Here is a 20,808-nt window from a genome sequence, read left to right on the forward strand (position 1 = left end):
TGCTGTTTGACCCCTGTTGTCAGCATGTGCAGGTGGCTTTTGTAAGTTCAGCAAAGGTGCTCTGAGAGGGCTGTAGGACTGTCCATCCGCCATCCTCTCTTGAGGAGCACGTCCTGGGTGGTTTTTCGGTGTGTTTGAGCTCTCAGGATGGCTCCCTGTTCTCCTTTAAGCATCCTGGTGAAAATTCCTGCCCGGCCTTACAGCAAGGCTGCTCAATGTGAAATCCTGCAGAGATTGTCAGTGTAACCCCTCCCCTCTTCCTTGAATTTCACATCACTCCTGGAGGCTCAGGAGAATGTCCAGGAAGGACAACAAGAGAAGCTGTGGCTGCCCCTGGATCCCTGGAAGTGTCCAAGGCCAGCTTGGACTGGGCTTGGAGCAGCCTGGGGTAGTGAAAGGTGTCCCTGCCCATGATCCCTTCCAACCCAAACCATTCCATGTGCCTGTGCCAAGGCTTGCTGGAGACGCAGCGCTCTCCCCACTAGCAACTAAACACAACTTTTTTTTGGTAAATTCCCTATAAATCAATTTGACACAGCAAGAACTCTGACAAGAGGTGGAATTTTCAGCATTCATGTCTCTACTTTTCATACCAGGAAAGTGAACCTTAGCTTTGCTGCTCAGTTTTCTTTCAGGTGACACAAGTTTTATGATATCCTTTCTTTATGGCACATGAAGAAGAGCAGAAGACAGGTTTGGTTCCAGTGCTTGTTCCAGCTTGGCTCTTTTATCTCCCATGTATCCCTAACGTCCGGGTGGATTTTTTGGATGACTCACCTCAGATCTGAAGGAGCAAACCATGATCTCTCCCAGCCCTTAGTGAGCAGGGGGCGTGATGAATCTTTAATGATGACACTTCTGTTTCCTCCAGGCTTCCGCAGGTGTTTGAATTTTAAAAAGCCATGAGGAAATTTAAACAGTTCTAATGTTTTAAACAGAGTATAAATTACTTCCTCCAGTAAGAATAATGCACAGAAGGAAGAAAAGGCCTTAAAAAAAGGTTTAAGTGAGACACCGTGTTAGCAGAGTGATCGCTCTGATCCCGACCCTGCAGCTGAGCCATCCCTGTCCTTTAGCTCCCAGGTGCTAAGTGGGGAATTTGAGGAATTTTTGGGAATTTTTGAGTGCCGTAGGGATCCTGCTGCCATGAACATGGATGGGAGTCCAACTCCCCTCACCAGTCTCATGGATGTTGAGCTAAGATCAACAAAAGAGGTAATTTTTTTGTAAAGTGAAGAAGGTTTGCTCTTTGCATAGCAGTGTGTGTGTTCTGCAGTGCTGTTTGATGGAGTTTTCAGGGAAGCACTGGAGGTTCCTGGAGGCTCCAGAGTTCACTGTGAGCTGATGGTGGTGGCTCAGAGGGGACAAGGGACGTGGTCAGTGCAGAGCAAGCAGGGCTTGGAGCAGAACAAGGGAGACCAGAAGTGCTGACACACATTTGAGATATGTCAGCATGTGAACAGTAAGTGACTAAAATATGCAACTTTCCTGACAAAAGCTGGGGATGAGGCCAGGGCCAGTGGTCTAAAGTCATTCCAGCTCTGCCTGGTGTCACTCTGGGTGTCAATCATAGAATGCCTGAAGTTGGAAAAGCTCTCTAAGATCGAGTCCAAGCATTCTCCCTGCACTGCCAAGGCCCCCCTAACCCACGTCCCCAAGTGCCACATCCACAAGATTTCTGAACGCTACCGAGGTGGTGATACTGCTGTTTCCCCAGGCAGCCATTCCAATTCTTGAAAACCCTTTTGGTGAAGGAATTTTCCCAAATATCCACCCTGAGCCCAGCCTGAGGCCGTTCCCTCTCCTCCTGTCCCTGTTCCCTGGAGCAGAGCCCGACCCACCCGGCTGTCCCCTCCTGTCAGGAGCTGTGCAGAGCCACAAGGTCCCCCCTGACCCCCCTTTTCTCCAGGCTGAGCCCCTTCCCAGCTCCCTCAGGAATTCTCCAGCCCTTTCCCAGCTCTGTTCCCTTCACTGGACACACTCCAGCCTCTCAATGTCCTTCTCACACCTGATTTGTCACCAAACAGTGTCCCCCAGCCTGGCAAAGACCTGAACCACTGGGAAAAGCAGCATTTTCCATGGTTTTTATGTGAGTCCCAAGTTTTGCAAAAATCCTGAGCTGGCTCCGTGTGGGGCTGTCCTGGGCCTGCCAAACATTCCCAGGCAGTGATTCCTCAGCAGCACCATCACCTTTGCCATCGATCTGGGCTTCAGCAGCTGATTTACAAGCACATCTTTGCTGAGCCATTTTCTGAGGCAGCTGCCAGTTGGCCCGAGGCAGGATCCAGGCACTCGAGACTGGGGGAATCTGTTCCAGCTGTGCTCTGTAATTAGGAAAGCCCTGGGCTACAGCCGGATGTCCAGATGCCTCACAGAATTCCCAGAATTCCCAGAATTCCCAGAATTCCCAGAATTCACAGGATGACTGGGTTGGAAGAGACCTTCAAGATCATCGAGTCCAACCCAGCCCCAACAGCTCAACTCAACCCTGGCACCCAGTGCCACATCCAGGCTTTGTTAAACACACCCAGGGATGGGAACTCCACCACCTCCCTGGGCAGAACATTCCAGAATTTTATCACCTTTCTGTAAAAACTTTTTCCTGATATCCAACCTGTATTTCTCTTGGTGCAGCTTGAGGCTGTGTGCTCTGGTTCTGTCAGTTCCTGGAGAAAGAGCCCAAGCCCAGCTGAGCACAGCCACCTTTCAGGAGCTGTGGAGAGTGTTGAGGTCACCCCTGAGTCTCCTTTTCTCCAGGCTAAACATCTCCAACTCCCTTGCCAAGGAAGCATTTGGTTCAACAAACAGGATTTGTGAGGGGAGAAAATGAAGAAGAGTGAGGATGTCACAGGACAGAGGTCAGCAGTTGCTCCTCTGTTCCTCATGGCATCTCCCATTTTTAATCGATTGTGGTGGGAAGGGAAGGTCTGGGGAGGTTAAAACAATCCCCAGGATTTCAGCTTGGAGACAAATAAGTTTCTCCTGCTCCCCACAGAGACAGAAGGTACCTGAAATGCCATTTCTTTCATGCTCTTGCACCAGGGAAAAAGTGAACTTTGCATTTTGTTGTGCAGTAAGGGTTCCAGGGCAATGTGTTTTGTCAGCAGTGAGAATTTGAACGCTCGCTGTGTGACACATCTCAGCTAAAGCCTTGTGCTCCCTGTAGTGCCTGCACTGCAAACACAGATTCAAGCTCTTTTTAAAGGTTTGGGGTTTTGTTTTTTTTTTTTTTCTTGTTCTCTTAACACGAATTAACAAACGTGAAGCTTCCAAGGACAGATTTAATAACACCATGATAAATGCCAGTGCTTTTGCCACCAATGCCATTTAATCTGTCTCAGCAAATACATTCAATGACTTGCCAAAAGTTTGAGTGTTTTCCAGCTGTAGGATTCCTATAGCAATATGAGAATGTCCTTGCATGGGATAGGGTACAAAAGGCAATGCAAAACTCCACTGTGGATAATTTAGCAAAGGAAATAAATATTTCCTCTTCTTCTCACCTTGATTCTTTCTTGCCTTCTCTGCTTCAGAAACAGCTATTTTTAAAGTTAGACAGGCATAAATTTACCAATCTGTTCCAAGGGATCTGTGGGATATTGGAAGGTTCTACCCACAGATTATTGCTAATCATGGGAGGTTACTTGGATAAGAAAAATTTACTCGTTACGTGCAATCTGCTGTGTGGACTTTGACAACCTGTTCTTCTCTGACCCTGTAGTCCTCAACATTTCTCTGGTGCTGGAAATGCATTTGAATGAAATTCATGGAAGAATGAGCCTGTGGGATCTGATTTATCCCTGGACTGCCTCTGGATTTCCTTGTGCACCAGCTGACGTTCAAAAGTTGATGATCTCCTGTTGTGGTTTCCTCTTTGATCTGAGACAACTGCAGGGTTTTTACTGCAAAGCATTTCTGGAAAATATTGATAACTTAGTGGAAGTTGTTACTTTAATTACATAGGGTTTTGTTATCAAATTTTTATTAATGTCTCACTCAATCCAAGAATTTCTTCTTTACCCCTCTCTGCAGGTTATTCCCCATTTAATTGTTTTAAAAAATAAATAAGAGCACACGTGGCTGCTCTTCACCATGAAGGTGTCCATGTGTGATTCACCACAGCACTGATACACTGAAAATAACCTTTCCATGAGGTTTCCCCAGCAGCAGAGGAGGATTTTGTCCTTGGATCCTGTCCTCCCCACCGTGCACCACGACAGGGTGAGGAGCTGGCTCCAAGGGCATCTCGCCCGTGTTTGGTGCCAGCAGTTTCCAGTGCTAGACCAGGCTCCTGCCTTTGCACTGATTGCAGCCCAGCATTATTCCTTTGCCAAACACCACGGAGTGGGCCCTCTGCTCTGGCTGTTTGCTGGATTCTGGTTTTTCCCACACTGTGGCTAATGAGTCCAGCTGTTTGCTCTGTGGCTCTGGACTCTGCTGCTCAATGACAAAAACAAACGTGGTGGCATTGGCATCTTGGAGTTATGCTAGGGAAGTGTTAAAGCATATTTTAGTGTACCTTACTAAAACAAAAAGCTCATCAAAAAACCCTCTAAATGTTGTGGTGGGACTAAAGATTTCTTGAGGGATAGATCTGATATCTTCCTCCTCTTGCCCAAGGAGATGAATTCTGTTGTGGTGGGCATGGTTTAATAAACAATTCCTAAAGTGGAGCTGATTTATACTCCTTTGTTAATATAATGTAACACATCAACTGAATTTGTGCTTAGCAAAAAATTTTCTCCTGTGGCAGCCTGCCTGGGTGGAAGAAAAATAATACAAAAGGTCTTACCAGTGGTGTGACATGTTGCTGTAAAACAACAGCCAGGAACGTCAAGAGATTTCAGTCCAAATGGAGAATTTCTGAAAATTAATTCTGGATGCTTAATACAAACTAGAAAGTAACGTAATTTCTGGCAAAACAGTTGACAGCAGACGTAATGTATCAGTGCAATAGCCCAGACTGTGTTAAATGGAAATTAGCTCCATGTAAAAAGCTGCAGAGGGAGAACAGTGCTCATAGAAAACAGCCCGTGACAAAAGCAGAGGTTGAGATGCTGGTGGAACAGTTATCACTGAACTGGGAATGTTGTGATGTGATAGAATTTGTGGACGTGGTTTGGAAAATCACTGCAGCTCTTTAAATGTGAAGGTGCCTCAGTGCCAGTGAAATCCAGCTCCTTGCTGGGCTGTCTGTGCTCCCCGTTGTGCAGAGAGCACAAAAGGGGTGTTTGCTGAAATCCACATTTCCCGGCTTCCCCAGTCGTGCCCAAAGCCATGGAAATCAAAAGCAGAGATAGTGAAGCTTTGGATCAGCCCTGGACACAGCGTGGGGCTGTCCAAGTCCTTGCAGTAGGATCCCAAGGTGTTTTGAGAGCCTCTTCTGCGGAGGGGGAGAAACAGATCCCAGGGCAATCAGATCACTCCTTGACTCCTTCCCTCCTGCTGCACTCCATTTAAAAGCACAGTTTCTCATTTATCTCCTCCAGAACACTGACAGTAACGTTCCTTTCTCTGTGTTTTTCCCCAGGGGTGACACAAAAGCGCTGGGGCCCTGATGGTCAGAGGACATGCACAGGCCTTCAGCCGGAGAGTGGTGTGTGGGGAAAATCCAGCCCTACCAAGGTAAAATAAATAAGTTCTGTTTGGGGAGCAGTCAGCAGAATTCAGGAGGGTTTAAAAAACAATCACTGATTGCTGAGCAGTAGGTTTGGACTTGGTTTTGTTTAGCTAAGCTTAGCTTAGGCAGCAGAAAAGCCAAATATAACGATGGTTAAGTGTTGTGACTCTGCGTGCTCTTGGTGAGGGGGAAAAATGGCATGTTTTGTTGGGGAAAAGAAGTTGTAAAAAGCCCTCCACAAGGCTAAATCAAGCAATATCCCAAATATCAATACACTCTGCCTGATATGTCCTCAGGATAAAGCCTGAGGTTTTCAGCTCACCACAATTACTTTGTGTTTGTGTGGGCTTTTTTCACAAGATGCAGCGAAGCTTGAAAGCTCCCAACAAGCACAGGATCAGCTGGGATTGGGAGGAGAAAATAATACATATTTTCAACAGGAAAAAGGAAAAGTAAATTATTTAAAATATTGGCACAGAAGTTCGTAGCTAATCAGGAGCGTTTCTGACATGCCTTTGGACTCTTGCAGGATGTCTCCATCTGTGCAGCCCTCAACAAAAGAAATAAATGTCAAATTAACTACTGGAGCATGAGAGATGCATCCAAAATAAAGTCTCTTAAGAAACATTCTTCTTTGGTGCCCTGTAGAAATCTGGGGGAACTTGAGAGTTTTGGAAGGCATTGCAAAGGTCTTAAAACTGTAGGTAGAAGTAAATGAAGTGAAAAAAATATGAGGCAAATGTTGTTACAAACCATGAAAGAAACAGAGGAGGAAGAAAATGCTTTCCCTGAGGCTGTGAAATTATTGAATTGTCCAAACCACAGGCAGCTGGTTTAAAGAGTTGATAAAATTTATCTGGCATTTCACTTCGTTAATAAACTCTTGATCTACCTCTGCCCATTTGGGTTCCCAAGAGGTTCCTTCCCAAGAGATAAAAAGCAACTGTTTCTGGTGGTGTTTTCCTGCATGGAGGAGGACCATGAGGATGGTTTCATAGGAGCTCAGAATCATGGAATGATTTGAGTTGGAAAGGTCCTTAAAGATCATCTTCCCATGGGCTCCAGGGCAGTGTCACCCTGATGCCTTGTGCAGGCTGCCCTAGAGCAGAGGCTGGGCAGAGTCACAGAATAAAGCAGGGATTTATTCAAAGGATCTCCTCATGGATCCACCTTGGGCAGCACCAGAGCCCAGCCAGGGCTGCAGCCAAGAGGAACCAAAATGGTCCCAAAATGCACGAGCGCTCCCGGGGGCTCTCACTGGGATCAGCTCTGCTCCATTTGCACCTTGCAGTTCATTGTCCCATTCCAGCTTTAGCCCAGGCACTCCCATCCTGCTTGTTTTTCTCTCTCCAGCCCACGCTGTTTGTGCTCCTGGGCTGAGATTTGGATCATTTGTCCTTGGTGCCCAGCTGGAGCAGGAATTGTTTTGTCTCCCTGCTCTGTGCAGAGAGCTCACCATCCCCTGAGATGAAGCCCAGACCCTCACACTAAAGCAGCACAGAATGTGAGAAATAGAAAAGCTAAACCTGAGGCATCATTCCTCCCTTCCTGAGAAGGGCATGGCACCAGGGAGGTTATAGTGCTGTCACCCTCACAGTCTCCTGGAGGAAGAACAATGTTGTGTTTTGTGAAGCCCTTGTTGAGTCCTGGCATCGATTATCAGTTGATAGAGACACTCAGCTAGGACTGGGGTGAACTCCTAACAAGCAGGAGTCGATGGCACCTAAACACAGAATGGGCTTTCTTTAGGAAGCTAATCCTCAGATTCTGCTTGCCAATTCAGTGTTGTCTTGGTTTTTTGGTTTTTGTTTTTTTGTTTTTTGTTTTATCTATTAGGATCAAGAGATCTGGGAACACAGGGCAGGAGCAATCTAATCAGCCAGTTTACAGCAGCAATGAGATTAGGCCAGATGCTTTATTGCATGGGATTTATGTGCCCAGCGGGGTAGATAACAATAGCAGGAGGCTTTAAACTCAGGTTTACTCTGTCAGAGAGCTGGAACATAAAAGCACCTCCTTTGTCACCTCGAGGGAAGTAAGGTGTGGTCTATCAAGATGGATGTTTCCTGTCATGGATGGAAAAATTAATATGGGCCACTCTCAGTCTCTGGGCCACTGTCAATCAATCTTGTACATGTGTGTTTGTACATGGTTGGCAGGTGTCACCAAGGAATCATAAGAAAGAGAGAACTAATTAACTAAAATAGTACTCAGAGCCCTTGTGGGTAACTGTATCAATTTTTGGGAGTTTTCCATGCCTATAACTGGTGAGGTTGTAACGCTGTCATGCCCCTGGTGCCCATGTCTTCTGCAGCATGTGATGTCACAGGCCAGTGATCCACAGAGTACTTAAACACATTCTAAATTCCAGCAGATCATCATGAAAGAAGAGATTATAGTCTGAAACTGGCAACGGTCTTTGCCATGTCCATTTTTAAACACCCACCAATCCCATCCATGGTCATGAGTTAAATACTCAAAATAATACTATGGAATGCAGGTTTTAAATGTTAATATTTTTCCCTTCACCAGAGTGATAAGTTTTCATTGAAGCCTCCCAGACAATTCAGAGCTGATTTCAAGAGCGTACATTTTTAAATGACAAAATAGTTATTATGAATGGAAAGGTAACAAGAGATCTTGAACAAAACCCTCTGCTGTGATAGATGGTGGATGAGAAACAGTTGCACACAGGATATTGGAGTACGGTGATAACTGGAAATCTTTTCATTTGCAGGAATCTCTGCCTTCCCAAAACACAAGATTGATTTCACCCGTAATCATTGCTCAGATTGATGAGGATAAGTCCAGAGGAAACCAGCTCTCTCTGCCTATGCAGGCCCTGATCCCCCAGCCCAGAGCTTGTCACACGAAGCCATCCTTGCCTAACCAGGGCTCAGCCATCGTGAGCAGAACATTTTTGGTGCTTCCCAGCCGGTTAGAGATTCAGGCATCCTTAGAAGACACCATGTCACCATCGGACTCTCCCAGCCCAAAGCAGTGGCCAGGCCAGCAGAGAGGCTTTGCCTCCATCACTGTCACAGCCAGGCGTGTTCCTGTGGGCTCTGGAGGCCTGGCACGTGGCCCTGGGGCTGGCCAGGAGCCCAGCACCGTGTCCCCCACCTCCAGCAAGGTCCCTGCTCTCCTCGAGCGCTGGCCTCCCCCAGCCCATGCCAACCAACCTCCTTTAAAGGCTTCCAAGTCTTGCTCAAACTTAGGTGAAGAACCCCAAAAGCAGCTTTTTGACCCTGGAATCAAGGAGGATGGCGTGGGTCTCCAAAGCAGTGATGGGAGGGAGAAAATTCCACCTTCATTCATCTCCTGTGTCCAGCTCCAGGTGTCTGAGCCGTGTCCAAACACCATCTATTATTTGGACAAGTCGCTCAGTGTGTGCATTGACCAGCCTCGAGCTCAATGCCAAAAAATGTATAGATCCACGTTGTCCTTGAGCCTGAAGTGCAGTTTGTCCGGATTAACAGCAGATGGAGTAGATGGCATAGCTAATGGAGAGCCCATGGAGGAGAGAGCTCCAAGGGAGCTCCCAGGAGCACACGAGGCTCCACTCAGATCCCACCTGAGCACAGACTTCACGGGAAATAAGGTAATTAAGGAGGAGAAAACAAAGGAAGGACATTTGGGTCGTAAACACCCTTTGCAAAGTGTCTTTGCCTCGGGACTTCCAGCATTTGTGGATATTCCCAGAGGACCTCACAAGGCAGCAGCAGCAGCGGAAGAGGATGAGCAGCCTGGCAGCCACCACACGGTGTTTTCCCTCCAAATTCCTAATTCAAGCAATGAGGCAGGTAAGTCATTTCCACAAACCTCAGGCTGGTGGAGCAGAGGTTCAGGCTGGAGCAGCCCCACCACAGTGATCCTGTGAGAGAAGATAAGAGCAATCCTTGCTTCTGCAGAGGCTCAGGGAGTTAGAGCACAACCCAGAGGTTTCCAGCTCCAGCACTGCCATGAATATTTGCTATGGCAGTGATGTGTGCTGCTCATCAGCTGAGAGAGAAAAATCCCCCTGTGTTTTCTTCATTAAACCTCTTTTTTTTAGCCATTTATAACAGGTTTTTTTTATTATTCTCTCAGCAATGTGCAAATGCTTATCCCCTGAAAATAATTAGGTTTATGTTTCCATAAGAGCTGAATTTCAAGGTGTGAATTTAAGAAGGAGATGACTGTACTGAGCTTGGTTTTGTGCTTCTTGCAATTAAAAATGATCTTGTTTTCAGCTTTTACTTAGAAGGCTACAGTAATAATCCCAGGCTTTTATACTTAATGGAACCAGGTAAAAGGTTTGGAAATCTTGAACACATTTGTTTCCAACCTTTCCAAGCATTTTACAAACACAAAATGTTCTTTGCGGCATTGCTCCTTGGGGAAGGGAGAGGGGCCCTGGGGATTGCTTCCTGCCCAGAGTGGTGCAGCTCCTGCTGCACTGGGATTTTCCAGCACACTTGGATAACCATAGCTGAGCTTATTGCCTTTCCAGGAAGGGAAGGTGGATGGGAAGATTGGCAATGAGTGGAGTCTGTTTTTTACCAAAAGCACAAAGATTAAACTCACCCCCTCTGTATCCTGCAGCCTTGGGCTACACTTAATTACAATTACCCTGTTCTTATATGGCCTTTTTGATCTAAGGGTCAGTGCATGAACATGAGCCACTTCCTAAAGCTCCTTTGTACCTTCATCCTTCCAGTGTGCAAGTGGAAGGAAACAGAAAGATGAGAAGCCCCACGCTGCCTCGAGGGCTGGGCAAGGTGCAAACTCCTTGCAGCCTCTGCTGCTCTCCCTTCTCCATGCCTGAAATCAATGGGATTGTTCCTGCAGGGGCAGAGCCTGAGATAAAATATTCCTCCATTTTCCTAAGCATAATCCAGGCTGTGTGGTGTTGGAAGGGAGAAGGCACAGTGGGGAGCAGGAGAGGGAAGATGCCAACCAGTGCTAAGGGGTTTGGGGTGGAAATATAAAGGGATGGCACCAGCAAATGAAACATTTTGTTGTATATATCTTAATTTTTAATATCAGGGAATATCACTCCATGGGGAGTGTTATGTATTCAAGGCTTTGTTCAACACCATCTAAGGTTTCTCTGTGATAAAGCAGATTTAAAACTGAGCCTTCCCTGGGCTTAGTGATGCCATGGTGGCATGGAAGAACCACTTTTACTAGAAATAATTAGAAAGTGTGTTGGGAGGCTGCTCATGGTTCCATAGTTTTACCGAAAGGGGGAAATCAGTGAAGTTAGGAGCTGAGAAATACAGGTTTGTGATAAAGGACTTCCACCATTTGTGTACACAAGACTATAGGTGTAAATAAACATGGGAAGTGTTACCTTTTAACTGCTTCCACCTTTTGTGTGGGCCATAATGTAGAATGCAAAGATATACATTTCTCTTGCTTAGACCCTTTGTAACGTGTAAGGAGCTGTTTATCAGCTTACTACAACTTTCCTGTGTGAAATTTGTATAAACAACCAGAATAATGCTCCAGAACCACAGGCTTTCTCAGCAGGATCATCCAAGCAATGAGCTCGTGCACGGCCATCAACCACTAAATGGGACAAACCATGAGAAACTTGGTAAAATGCATGGGACATCCACACTGGGCCTCAAAACGAGAGGGAATGGTGTGATTTTAACCTGGGACAAATGAAAAACTGAGTCCTTTTTACTTCTGGACTGGGTGAAGCGAGGAGGAGAAGTATTGGTATGAGATTATCAATCGGGGAAACATTAATGTTTGAAAAGACCTTTAAGATAATCCAGTCAAACCATCCCCCAGCACTGCCAAGGCCACCACTGACCCATGTCCCCAAGTGCCGTATCCAAAGGGTTTTTAAATCCCTCTAGGACTGAACAACCCTTTTGGAGAAGAACTTTTATCCCATTCTAAATTCCCAGTTATTTTGTATATTTTTTCCTCTGCTGTTTATGAATTCAAACCCATTCCTGTTAAGCTTTGCTCTTCTCCATGTTTATACAATTAAATGTTTGTGAAATGAAGTGTTTAAAAAGAAAGGAGAACCAGCAAAGAAGGGACAGTGAACAAGTTTTGCCACAGTGTTCATGCTTTAACTCAGTTATCTTATGGATGAGGTAACTGCAGAGAGCACTTTGTCCATTACATTTCTGATGACCCAGAAAGTTGGAGTTTATATTAGTTTGCAGCTGTAGGCAAGAGCTTCCTGCCAGCAGAAATACAAGTGGTAATAACATCACTATGCTGAAAAAAAAAAAAAAAAAAAAATACTTTTGAGGCTACACTTCTCTCTATGAAATCTGTAAATGCGGTTTCCAGGATGTGCAGGTTGCTTTATAAGGATCTGAGTTGGACAAAGCACCTGAATACTTCTCTGCTTTACAGGTGCTGGGGCTGGGTTTGCCGTTTCCTATAGGCCCAGTTGAGTGTCTTTTTCCTAATCTTTTGTGTGACTTCATTGCAGTAATGATGACTCTACTTACTGTATTACTCATATTATTTCATGTCCAAATCCCTCATTCAAGACTTGGCTTTACACGGGCCTGGATAACTTAATCTAAGGCCCTTCTTTCAGCAGGAGGCTGGGCCAGGCAATCTCCAGAGTTACAGATTTCCACCATGCGCCACATATGAAAAGGATGCTTTAGGATTATTAATGAAATGTAAATCTTGGGTTCCGCTCGTGGATGGGAATTACACTTGGAAATCCAAATCTCTGGGACTCAGAGTTCAAAGCCATGGTTCATGCTAGAGCATCCCAAGGATGGAATATGATATTTCCCCACTGTGGACTCTCCCTTCTATTGGCTCCGCTGCTTTGGGCCTTTACTTCCATTATCTGGCAAGAAATGGGATTGTAAGTGCTGGAAAATCCATGTTATACATGAAGTCAGACTTGAACCGTGGGAGGACAGAGCCGTAGGACAGAGTTGTGTTTATTTTTAGTGAGTGGCCAACATTTCCATCCCTTGGGCAGCTGCAGGAACGTGTGAAGGGTCCCACTGGGGGCCACATGAGCCACCCACCTCAGAGATATGGCCAGGGGCCAGCCCAGGCCAAGCTCCACGAGGTCCCTGCCAGGGGTGATCGATGTGCATCCCCCTGCCTTTGGTCATGGCTTTTAACAAGCTGTCAGAACTTGCTAACGCTGCTCTTAGGCAATGCTGCAATTTCCTTTCCTGTCTGCAGCTGATGTCTCATAAATACAAGGTAAGTTAGAAATGAAAAGATTAGTCTTGTTTCTGCTGAAGACAGGAACATTTTTAATATTAATTTCTCACCTTCCTTTCATGAAGAATATATTCCCCATGAATGTCTAGTTCTCCATCCATCTTTCACTATCTATTACCCTACTGGGCACTAGGCTGAATTATTAAAAAGGAGAAAAAAGAAGAAAATGGGACAATTTTAAATTCTTTTTGACCTCTTGATTAAACAATATCATCCCTTTTCTATGGAAGATTATAAATGCCAACATCTAAATTTATCCATTTGAGCTTAGATAGCAGTAAACTTCACACCTGAGCGCCTTCACACATCTCAGCTATTTTCTAAACCAAAATATTTCCTGCTCACCTCTACACTTTTGTTCATGTTTTGTTGTCATACCCAAAACTGATGTGGAGAGATGTTAAGGAATAACAACTGAGGTGGAGAGTGAATCCAGTCTGGATGGTGGGTGCTGTGCTGCATCCCACTGCCCTGAGTTGAGGTCCAGATGTGCTAGGAGGGTGGGGGGAGATGACAAAAGGGAAAATCCTAAATCACATTGCCATGTGAGCCACCCAAAACTAGGGACATCAGGGTTATTAGATAATCATCAGCCACAGTGTGGCCACAGGACCAGGGCAGTGACAATCCCTGCGCTGGGCACTGCTGAGGGACCTCAGATCCTGGGGTCAGTCTTGGACAAAAGAGACATTGAGGGGCTGGAACTGGTCCAGGGAAGGGGCTGGAGGCTCTGAGGGAGCTGGGAAAGGGGTTCAGCCTGGAAAGAGGCTCAGTCTTGGACAAGAGAGACACTGAGGGGCTGGAACTGGTCCAGGGAAGGGAACGGAGCTGGCGAAGGCTCTGGGGGCTCAGAGGGAGCAGGGAAGGGGCTCAGCCTGGAGAAAAGGGGGATCAGGGGGGACCTCGTGGCTCTGCACAGCTCCTGACAGGAGGGGACAGCCGGGGGGGTCGGGCTCTGCTCCAGGGAACAGGGACAGGAGGAGAGGGAACGGCCTCAGGCTGGGCTCAGGGGAGGTTTGCATTGGGTATTGGGGAAAATTCCTTCATGGAAAGGTTTGTCCAGGCCTGGCCCAGCTGCCCAGGGCAGTGGTGGATCTCCATCCCTGGAGGGATTCAAAAGCCATGTGTGTGGCCCCTGGGGACACGGAGGCCTTGGCGGTGCTGGTTGGACCCAAGGCACGAGAAGGGTTGCGAGGTTCCGTGCTGCAGTCAGCAGCGGGAGGGATGGCACACAGTGGGCTGGCTGTGATGGACGTGCTCGGCACTGCCTGGGCCCTGGGAGCTGCCCTGCCTCGGGGGTGGCCAGGGCAGCACTGCCAACGTTCCTCTTTCAGAACTCAGGGCTGGGATGCTCGGGAGGGGAAGGACGTGGTCACAGCAGTGAGCAGGACACAGCAGAGACTCGGTGATGCAGCTGTTGTACCTTTTCCCAAAGAGCGGGGCAGGTGACTTGAAAGCATAATTTGCTTAATTAAAACAACCCAAGGCAGCGAGTTGGGATGGGATCCCTGATGGGATCTGGGCTTTGGGTTTGTTGAATGGCCCCAGATGATTACAGTCTTCTGTTTCCTTCTTGAACTTATTTATTAACAAGTGCTGAAGTCAGCAGCGTGTTTTTAAGGGGTAAATAACTAGACTTGAATTTGTTTCAAGATCTATTTTAATTTTTTTGGTGCATATATGTATATTCTTACTCATACTGGAGTAAAATCAGAGCAGCTGGTGCTGTGGGACTTTGATAAGCTGCTACCTGCAAAGCAAAAATATATTTTTGTTTTAAATACACACTGAAGAGCTCCAGGTATTTGAGACATTCATGTATCAAGAAAATCTTGTGGGTCACCTTTAAACTAATATATCAACCTGGTAGCAGAATGGGCTAATTAGGAAATCTGAAGGCTATAAGTAATATTTACTTTCATTAATTAAATAGTATTCAATAGTATTTCCTTCATGCTGTGATGAAGGAATGTGGCCTGCTGTTCTCACCTCATCTTCTGTTTATGGGAAAGTCACCATGCAATAAGCCAGAGTAAAAGATTTGTATGTGTGTAAATATAAATATATATATATATATACACATGAACAAGATATAATTAGAGGAAAGCAGTTCCTGACAATATGGAATTTATTGTATAGAAACTTGAGCAGCTCCAGCTGATGCTAATTAACTCTCCACCCTGCAAATGTGTGCAGCAGAACTGGTGGTGAAGACAGGAGAAATATGAAATATGGCACAGGAGATTTTACTTATCTTGCACCTGCTAAGCACAAGGAGCCAAATCTTCAGCTGATGTCAACCAACTGAAATCTCTGCCTGCAGAGGAGTGACACTGATTTACACCAGCCAGGAATCTGGCTGGGGATGTTACTGACTTGGCATTATGGACACAGCAGCTGGTGCTGACTTGTTAAGAACAAAGCACCACATGCCAAAAAGCCCATTAAAGGGAGCTCCTTTGATGTTTCACTTCATCTGGGATAAATTTGAAATGGAGGAGGCTGTCAATTTTCCTTAGTCTAGACGTTCTGTGTCACTGGGTCCGTGTTACACCGAGGTGTGACCTTCATGTGCTGCATCCCCAGAAAATGAGGATTCAATCACTGCAGGTGTTGAAAACTCGAGTGAGGAACTGGAAATCCTGTTACAGGTCACTCTGGAAGATGCTGCCAGCCTTTGAGACAGACCCCAACCTGAGTGATGGGCCAGAGCAGTGGACTCTCTTTATCTTGGAGTTTTTGTTTTCATTTCTAGAAGGAAGGGGATGCCTCATATTTTCTGGAAGGCCCTTCTGCATTTTTTAGAGCAGCAGCTCTTCAGCTTTGCTCTGTCTCAAAGGCCTTCCCCATCATCTGGTGGGACAAAGGGTGTAGGAGAAGGAAGGGATCAGCAGGAGGGGTGTTCTTTGATATTCCACTCCTTTAAACTATTTCTTTATGAAATCACAAGACAGATGTGGTGACCTTCTGTCCTGCCATATGGAGGCAAGGGGGACTCTCTCAGCAAGGGAGAAGGGTGATGCTCAGGGCTGTGTGAGCCAAAGCTGGTTTTCAGTGACAACACTGTGATGTCACAGTGACCCTGGCTGAAATCATTTTCCTGTGGAACCAATTGTTCTTTATAAGTTTCTCTGTGGTTTAAGGTAAGGAGCAGCCAGAGATGGTTGGATCTTCTTGGAGTTTGTTTGTTTCTTTGGGGTTTTCTTGTGGATTTTTTTTTGTTTGGTTTAGTGTTTTTAAGAGTGTGATCATAAAATAATTTTACTGGAGTTGAAGTTTCCTTCAGGAAATGTCCTTTGAGGATTAAAGGCTCAATTTTCTGTTATGGGACATAGCAATGAAGCTGTTGGTTAGGATCTCTGGAAGACAGAAGGATGTCTGCCCTGTTAATGATGATACAGAACACATTTTTGTGAGTGAAACTTTTAAATTGGATTTTCCCAAAGATGTCCATGTTGTCTGAAGATCCAAGTTAAAGTTCAGCATATGAGAACTGAGGGTTTGATTCTTCCACTCTTTTCCATTTTGGATTCCATGATTTAAAGGTCTTTTCCAACCTACACCATTCTATGATTCTGTGGTTCTGAGACATTTCTGTCTGAGCTGTCAGCGTTGGTAAGAATGTGAGACAATTTGAAGTGAAAGACTGGAGGGTACAAGTCACTCGTTAGCACTCTGGGCCAGCAGCAGGGCCGGAGTACCAGAATCATTAAAATAATGATTAAAAGAGATGGGCTCTGTGGATTCAGGGACTGCATTATGCCACTAGAGTAAAGAGCCTCATTTTCCCCTAATTCACACTTGGTTTAAACTAGGAACGACTCTTGTACAGTCTGTGAAATGAATACTTGGCTCAGCCAGGCTGCGGTAAATTATCAGAAGGAGCTGAACTAGGTGCCTCGGACATGATGAGAATTCCAAGTGGCCCAGGCCTTTCTTACCCTGCAAATCACCATTTAAATGTTCTGAATCATCCTGAACATTTTTTTTTTTTTTAAGTCACACTGCATCAGATTACTCCTTGAGTCACTACAATAGCGTCTGATAGCTTCCAGCGTGACATCCTGGAAATGCAAACATGGATTTCTAACTCAGAGGTTTTGGGTCTGTGGCTGTTACAGAGAATGTCTCGAAAGTACAGCAGTAAATATTTTTTCCCTTTCATCCTCTCCCAGCTCATAGGAGGGAAAAGGGAAAAATGCTAGTAAAATATACAAACACTGTAGTGGAGCAGCTGGATACTGGGAGCTCCCTGGTGCGAGCTGTCACCTCAGATCGTGTGGGTGGGTTATTAGCTGTCCACTAAAACATTCTGCTGCAATTATACCCTCTCCTGGTTCCAAGTGTAGGCTGATGTCCTGCAGGTGCCAGGCAGGAATTTTTCCTTCTCACAGGATCTTTAAGGCTGGAAAAAGTCCTCCAAGATCACCAAGTCCAACACAGGCATGTCAACTAAACCATGTCACCAAGTGCCACATCTGCTACTTTTTGAAACACTTTGAGGGATGCTGACTCCACATGGGAAGCCTGTTTTTGGGGCTAACCACTCTGTCAGTGAAGAAATTTTTCCTGCTGCCCAACCTGAACCTGCCCTGATGCAGCTGGAGGCTGTTAAATTGCAGGATTTTGCTGGTGCAGCCACTGCAAATCCTCCTTCCACCAAAACTCTCCGTGGCAGCCGGACTGGGTGCAGCACGTTGGTCCCCAGCCCCTCTCTGGAATAAGTGATGTTCCCTTGTTTAACACCAAGGGAGAAGGTCAATTAATTATTTGCAAAGTGCTTTGAGGAAATAAATTGGCCTTCAGCACAGAGAGGCTGATTGTTGGGGCTGGTGATTAGCTGGGTTTGGGATTGTTTGCTCTGAAGCCACTACACTAATTTTGCCCAAAGCCTTCTGTAAACAAGCTGTTTCTTGACATTAAGAAGCTTTTCCTACTTAGGACTGATTACAGGTTTGAAGCCTAACAGCTCTTAGGTACACTTTCTGTTTTAAATGGTTGCAACTTTCTACAGTCAAATATTAGGTTTTGCCAAAAGAAAGCGTCTTCCTTCTGAGAAATATGGCCACAGCTGTCAACATGGTTAAAAAAAAAAAAACCAAAAAAAAACAACAACAACAAAAAAAAAACCAACCAGAAAGAGGTAGCTAGGAAAAAGAGATGCTTTTTTGCTAGTGATATTTTTTTAATCTAGGCTCTTAGCTTGAGGTGTTATTGATATAGTTGAGGTAATTAAGCTTTATCCTCACCAGGCAGGGCTGTTTGATAATACAGGTGCAATGACACATTCATTGGGAGGAATGGGCTGGCTGAGCCTCTCTCCTCAAGCCAGCAAAGTTACCTTGACTTTGGATCCTGACAGTTCTGGGAATGGAGCTGAGGACAGGGCCCAGCCTGTCCTGTTTCTCAGGATCCAGCCCCAGATTTTTATTGAAAGGTGAATCAAGACCATGTTAAACATCACATTTTGAACAGAGAGCATGGGCAGAGCTACTTTACCAGGAATTCAGGTGGTTTCCATGGATGTTAATGCTGAGCAGCACCTGATGCTGCCTCTTGCAAATGAATCATTTGAGAAGCATCAGGAGGCAGTTTGGGACAAAAGTCTCATTGTTGGTCAGAAGAAATTCTAGTCAAAACGTGAATTTTGTGGCACCCCTGGATGACTGCAGCTCATTGACTGATCACAAGTGATGCCTTTTCCTCGGCAGCGATCTGAAAAATAAATCCTCCATCCTATCTTGCATCCCTTGACAAACCCTGGCATAACTAATAACGCTGTCATGGCTCTCAGTGTTTCCATTTCTCTGGGTTACCGGGCTGTTGAGATGATGTGCTCTGTTTGCTCACATCTAAGATTGCGTGGCTCAGCTGTGCCAAGCCTTGATTCATGATAAGGGCTGAGCCATCAGTCTCTGTCAGACAGGGGCTGGAGTCTTGCTTGGGATTATGGATGGCTGCTTGAGGCACGTGTGGGTCTCTACAACTACTGGGTCCAAATCTTGAAGGAGGCAGAAGTTTCTTATATTTAAGGAATGTTAATTCCTGCTCCTCTCTGCTTGGGGTATTGGCAGCATCAGCTCCCAGCACGGAGGTCCGGGAGAGCTCAGCAGCTCAGGATGTGGGGCTTTTATTAAATTAAAACAAACCCCCCAGCAGGTGGTCTGCAATGTGAAGCTGTCTCCTGTGCTGATGTCTGATCTCATTAGGGACACGCAGGGAACCAGCTCGGAGTGTCCCCTCCCCAGCACCTCTCGGGCTGACTTGGTGGCCGCGGAGGATTTGCAGCCCTGCCTCTGCTAAAATGAACTTTGGCCAGTTTCAAAGAAGCACTTTGTCACAAATCATCAAAAATCCATGCTGGAACACTGGGAAGAGTGTTATATTCAAGGATGAAAAGCTGAATTATCCTGCTGTAAAGTGAAATGGGGAAAAAAAAACCCAGTAACAATGGAACAGGGGATGTTTGCCTGGATTGTGAGTGTCTCAAGTTTAACCTGCTGCAATGCAGGGTCACTTTCCATTAGCAAAACCCCCTGAAGGGAGAGAGGGGGAAATGTAAAAAGATACTTTACAGTAAAACAATATACTTATTTTACTCCAAGATCAAGGATTCTTTTTTTTTTTTTTTTTTTTTTTTTTTTAAGGAGCTTTTGAAAACCTACCCTTGGTTTTACAGAATATTTTTAACTCCTCTATGGTATGGTTTTCACTAAGTCATTATTTAAAAATTGAGCTGTTGTCATCTTTCTTGTACAGGGCAAAAATGACTCCTCTCCAGATGTAATTATGACTTTGTTCCTTAAATTTGCTTCTACAAGCAGCTGAATTTTTACAGCTACAACCTATACTGGCTGAATTTTATTAATGGAGTCATTCTGCTTTCTGTTTCTTTGAGTTTTGCTCTCCCATGTCTCCCTAAGCATTACACTTGCATGTCTTTGTTCATTGGTTTTAAAGGCTTTCCTCAGCTGGGATAATAGAAAAAACATCTATTTCTGGTCATCCAGTTGCAATTCTGGCTATTCTCAGTGGGGCATATAGATTTCAAGCTGGGTTGGTGGAGGGATTTAGATATACAATTCCAGATAGTCTTAATGAGAGTAACAGTCCTAATTCCCCACACAGAATATTAAAAACTGGTCCAGGGTGTACAGAGTGAAACGCTGTGATCTTACCTTTAAGTACCTTTGCCTTGTTCTGTTATTTTTATTTTTTTTTTTATTCCTAAATATCATTTGCATCTGTGTTCGTTAAAGTAACTGAGAGCTGCTTTGAGGATGAGGGAGTTGATTTTTGGAGCCCCTGTCTGGTTTGCTTTGCTCTGTTTTCCTGGGGATTGGCTGCACCTGGGTGCACCTTTGGAAGGGAAAGGTTAATTCAAGAGGGAGCTGGAAGAAAGAATTTAGCAAATTGACTCTGTTATTATTCTGATTGCCTTCAGTGTTAGACAAGAAGAAGATGCATAGTTTTTATTGCCTTAATTAACTACCACATAAAAAATCCCCACCATACTGTGAATCTAATAAGGATTAAGATTTAGTTAGAATATTAGAACCAGACCCACATGGAAGACACTTTTCATGCAGGAAGGACATGTTGATTTTATTCCTGAATTTCATCAGGAATCGTGGGGGGTTTTAAATTCTTTCTCAAGGCAACCTTTTATCATAAAATGCTAAGAAGCATTCATCCCCTTTCCCTAATTTTTGGCCCCATTCTTAGTTTTGTTCACGCATTTCTTTTCCTTCTTTCCTAATCCACATCTTCACAGGGATCCCCCAGGCCTTGTTGGGAGGATGCCACTGGTGGAGTTTCTTTTAGCAGGGAAGTGGTGCAGAGAGGAGAGAAGGTTTTCTCCATTTGCACAACGTGTAAGAAATTTCCTGGAGCTTAATTGTCCATTCTTGAAGGTAGCTGTACTTACACTTGGAAGCCAATACCCATGGAGAGCTAGTCTGGTAGTTAGGAGTAAA

General features: G+C 45.3%; 1 protein-coding gene across 1 annotated transcript in view; it reads left to right on the plus strand.

Moving 5' to 3' along the window:
* The first annotated feature begins 8,023 nt into the window (after positions 1-8,023).
* The window catches only part of C8H10orf90 (chromosome 8 C10orf90 homolog), a 30,519-nt gene continuing 17,734 nt past the window's right edge, over positions 8,024-20,808 (plus strand). Inside the window, exons 1-2 of the mRNA XM_053949789.1 lie at positions 8,024-8,247; positions 8,358-9,423. Of these exons, the coding sequence (XP_053805764.1) occupies positions 8,236-8,247; positions 8,358-9,423 (1,078 nt within the window). The 5' untranslated portion in view covers positions 8,024-8,235. The remainder of the gene's footprint in view (positions 8,248-8,357; positions 9,424-20,808) is intronic.

This window comes from Vidua chalybeata, chromosome 8 (assembly GCF_026979565.1).
Source record: "Vidua chalybeata isolate OUT-0048 chromosome 8, bVidCha1 merged haplotype, whole genome shotgun sequence".
NCBI classification, from domain to species: domain Eukaryota; kingdom Metazoa; phylum Chordata; class Aves; order Passeriformes; family Viduidae; genus Vidua; species Vidua chalybeata.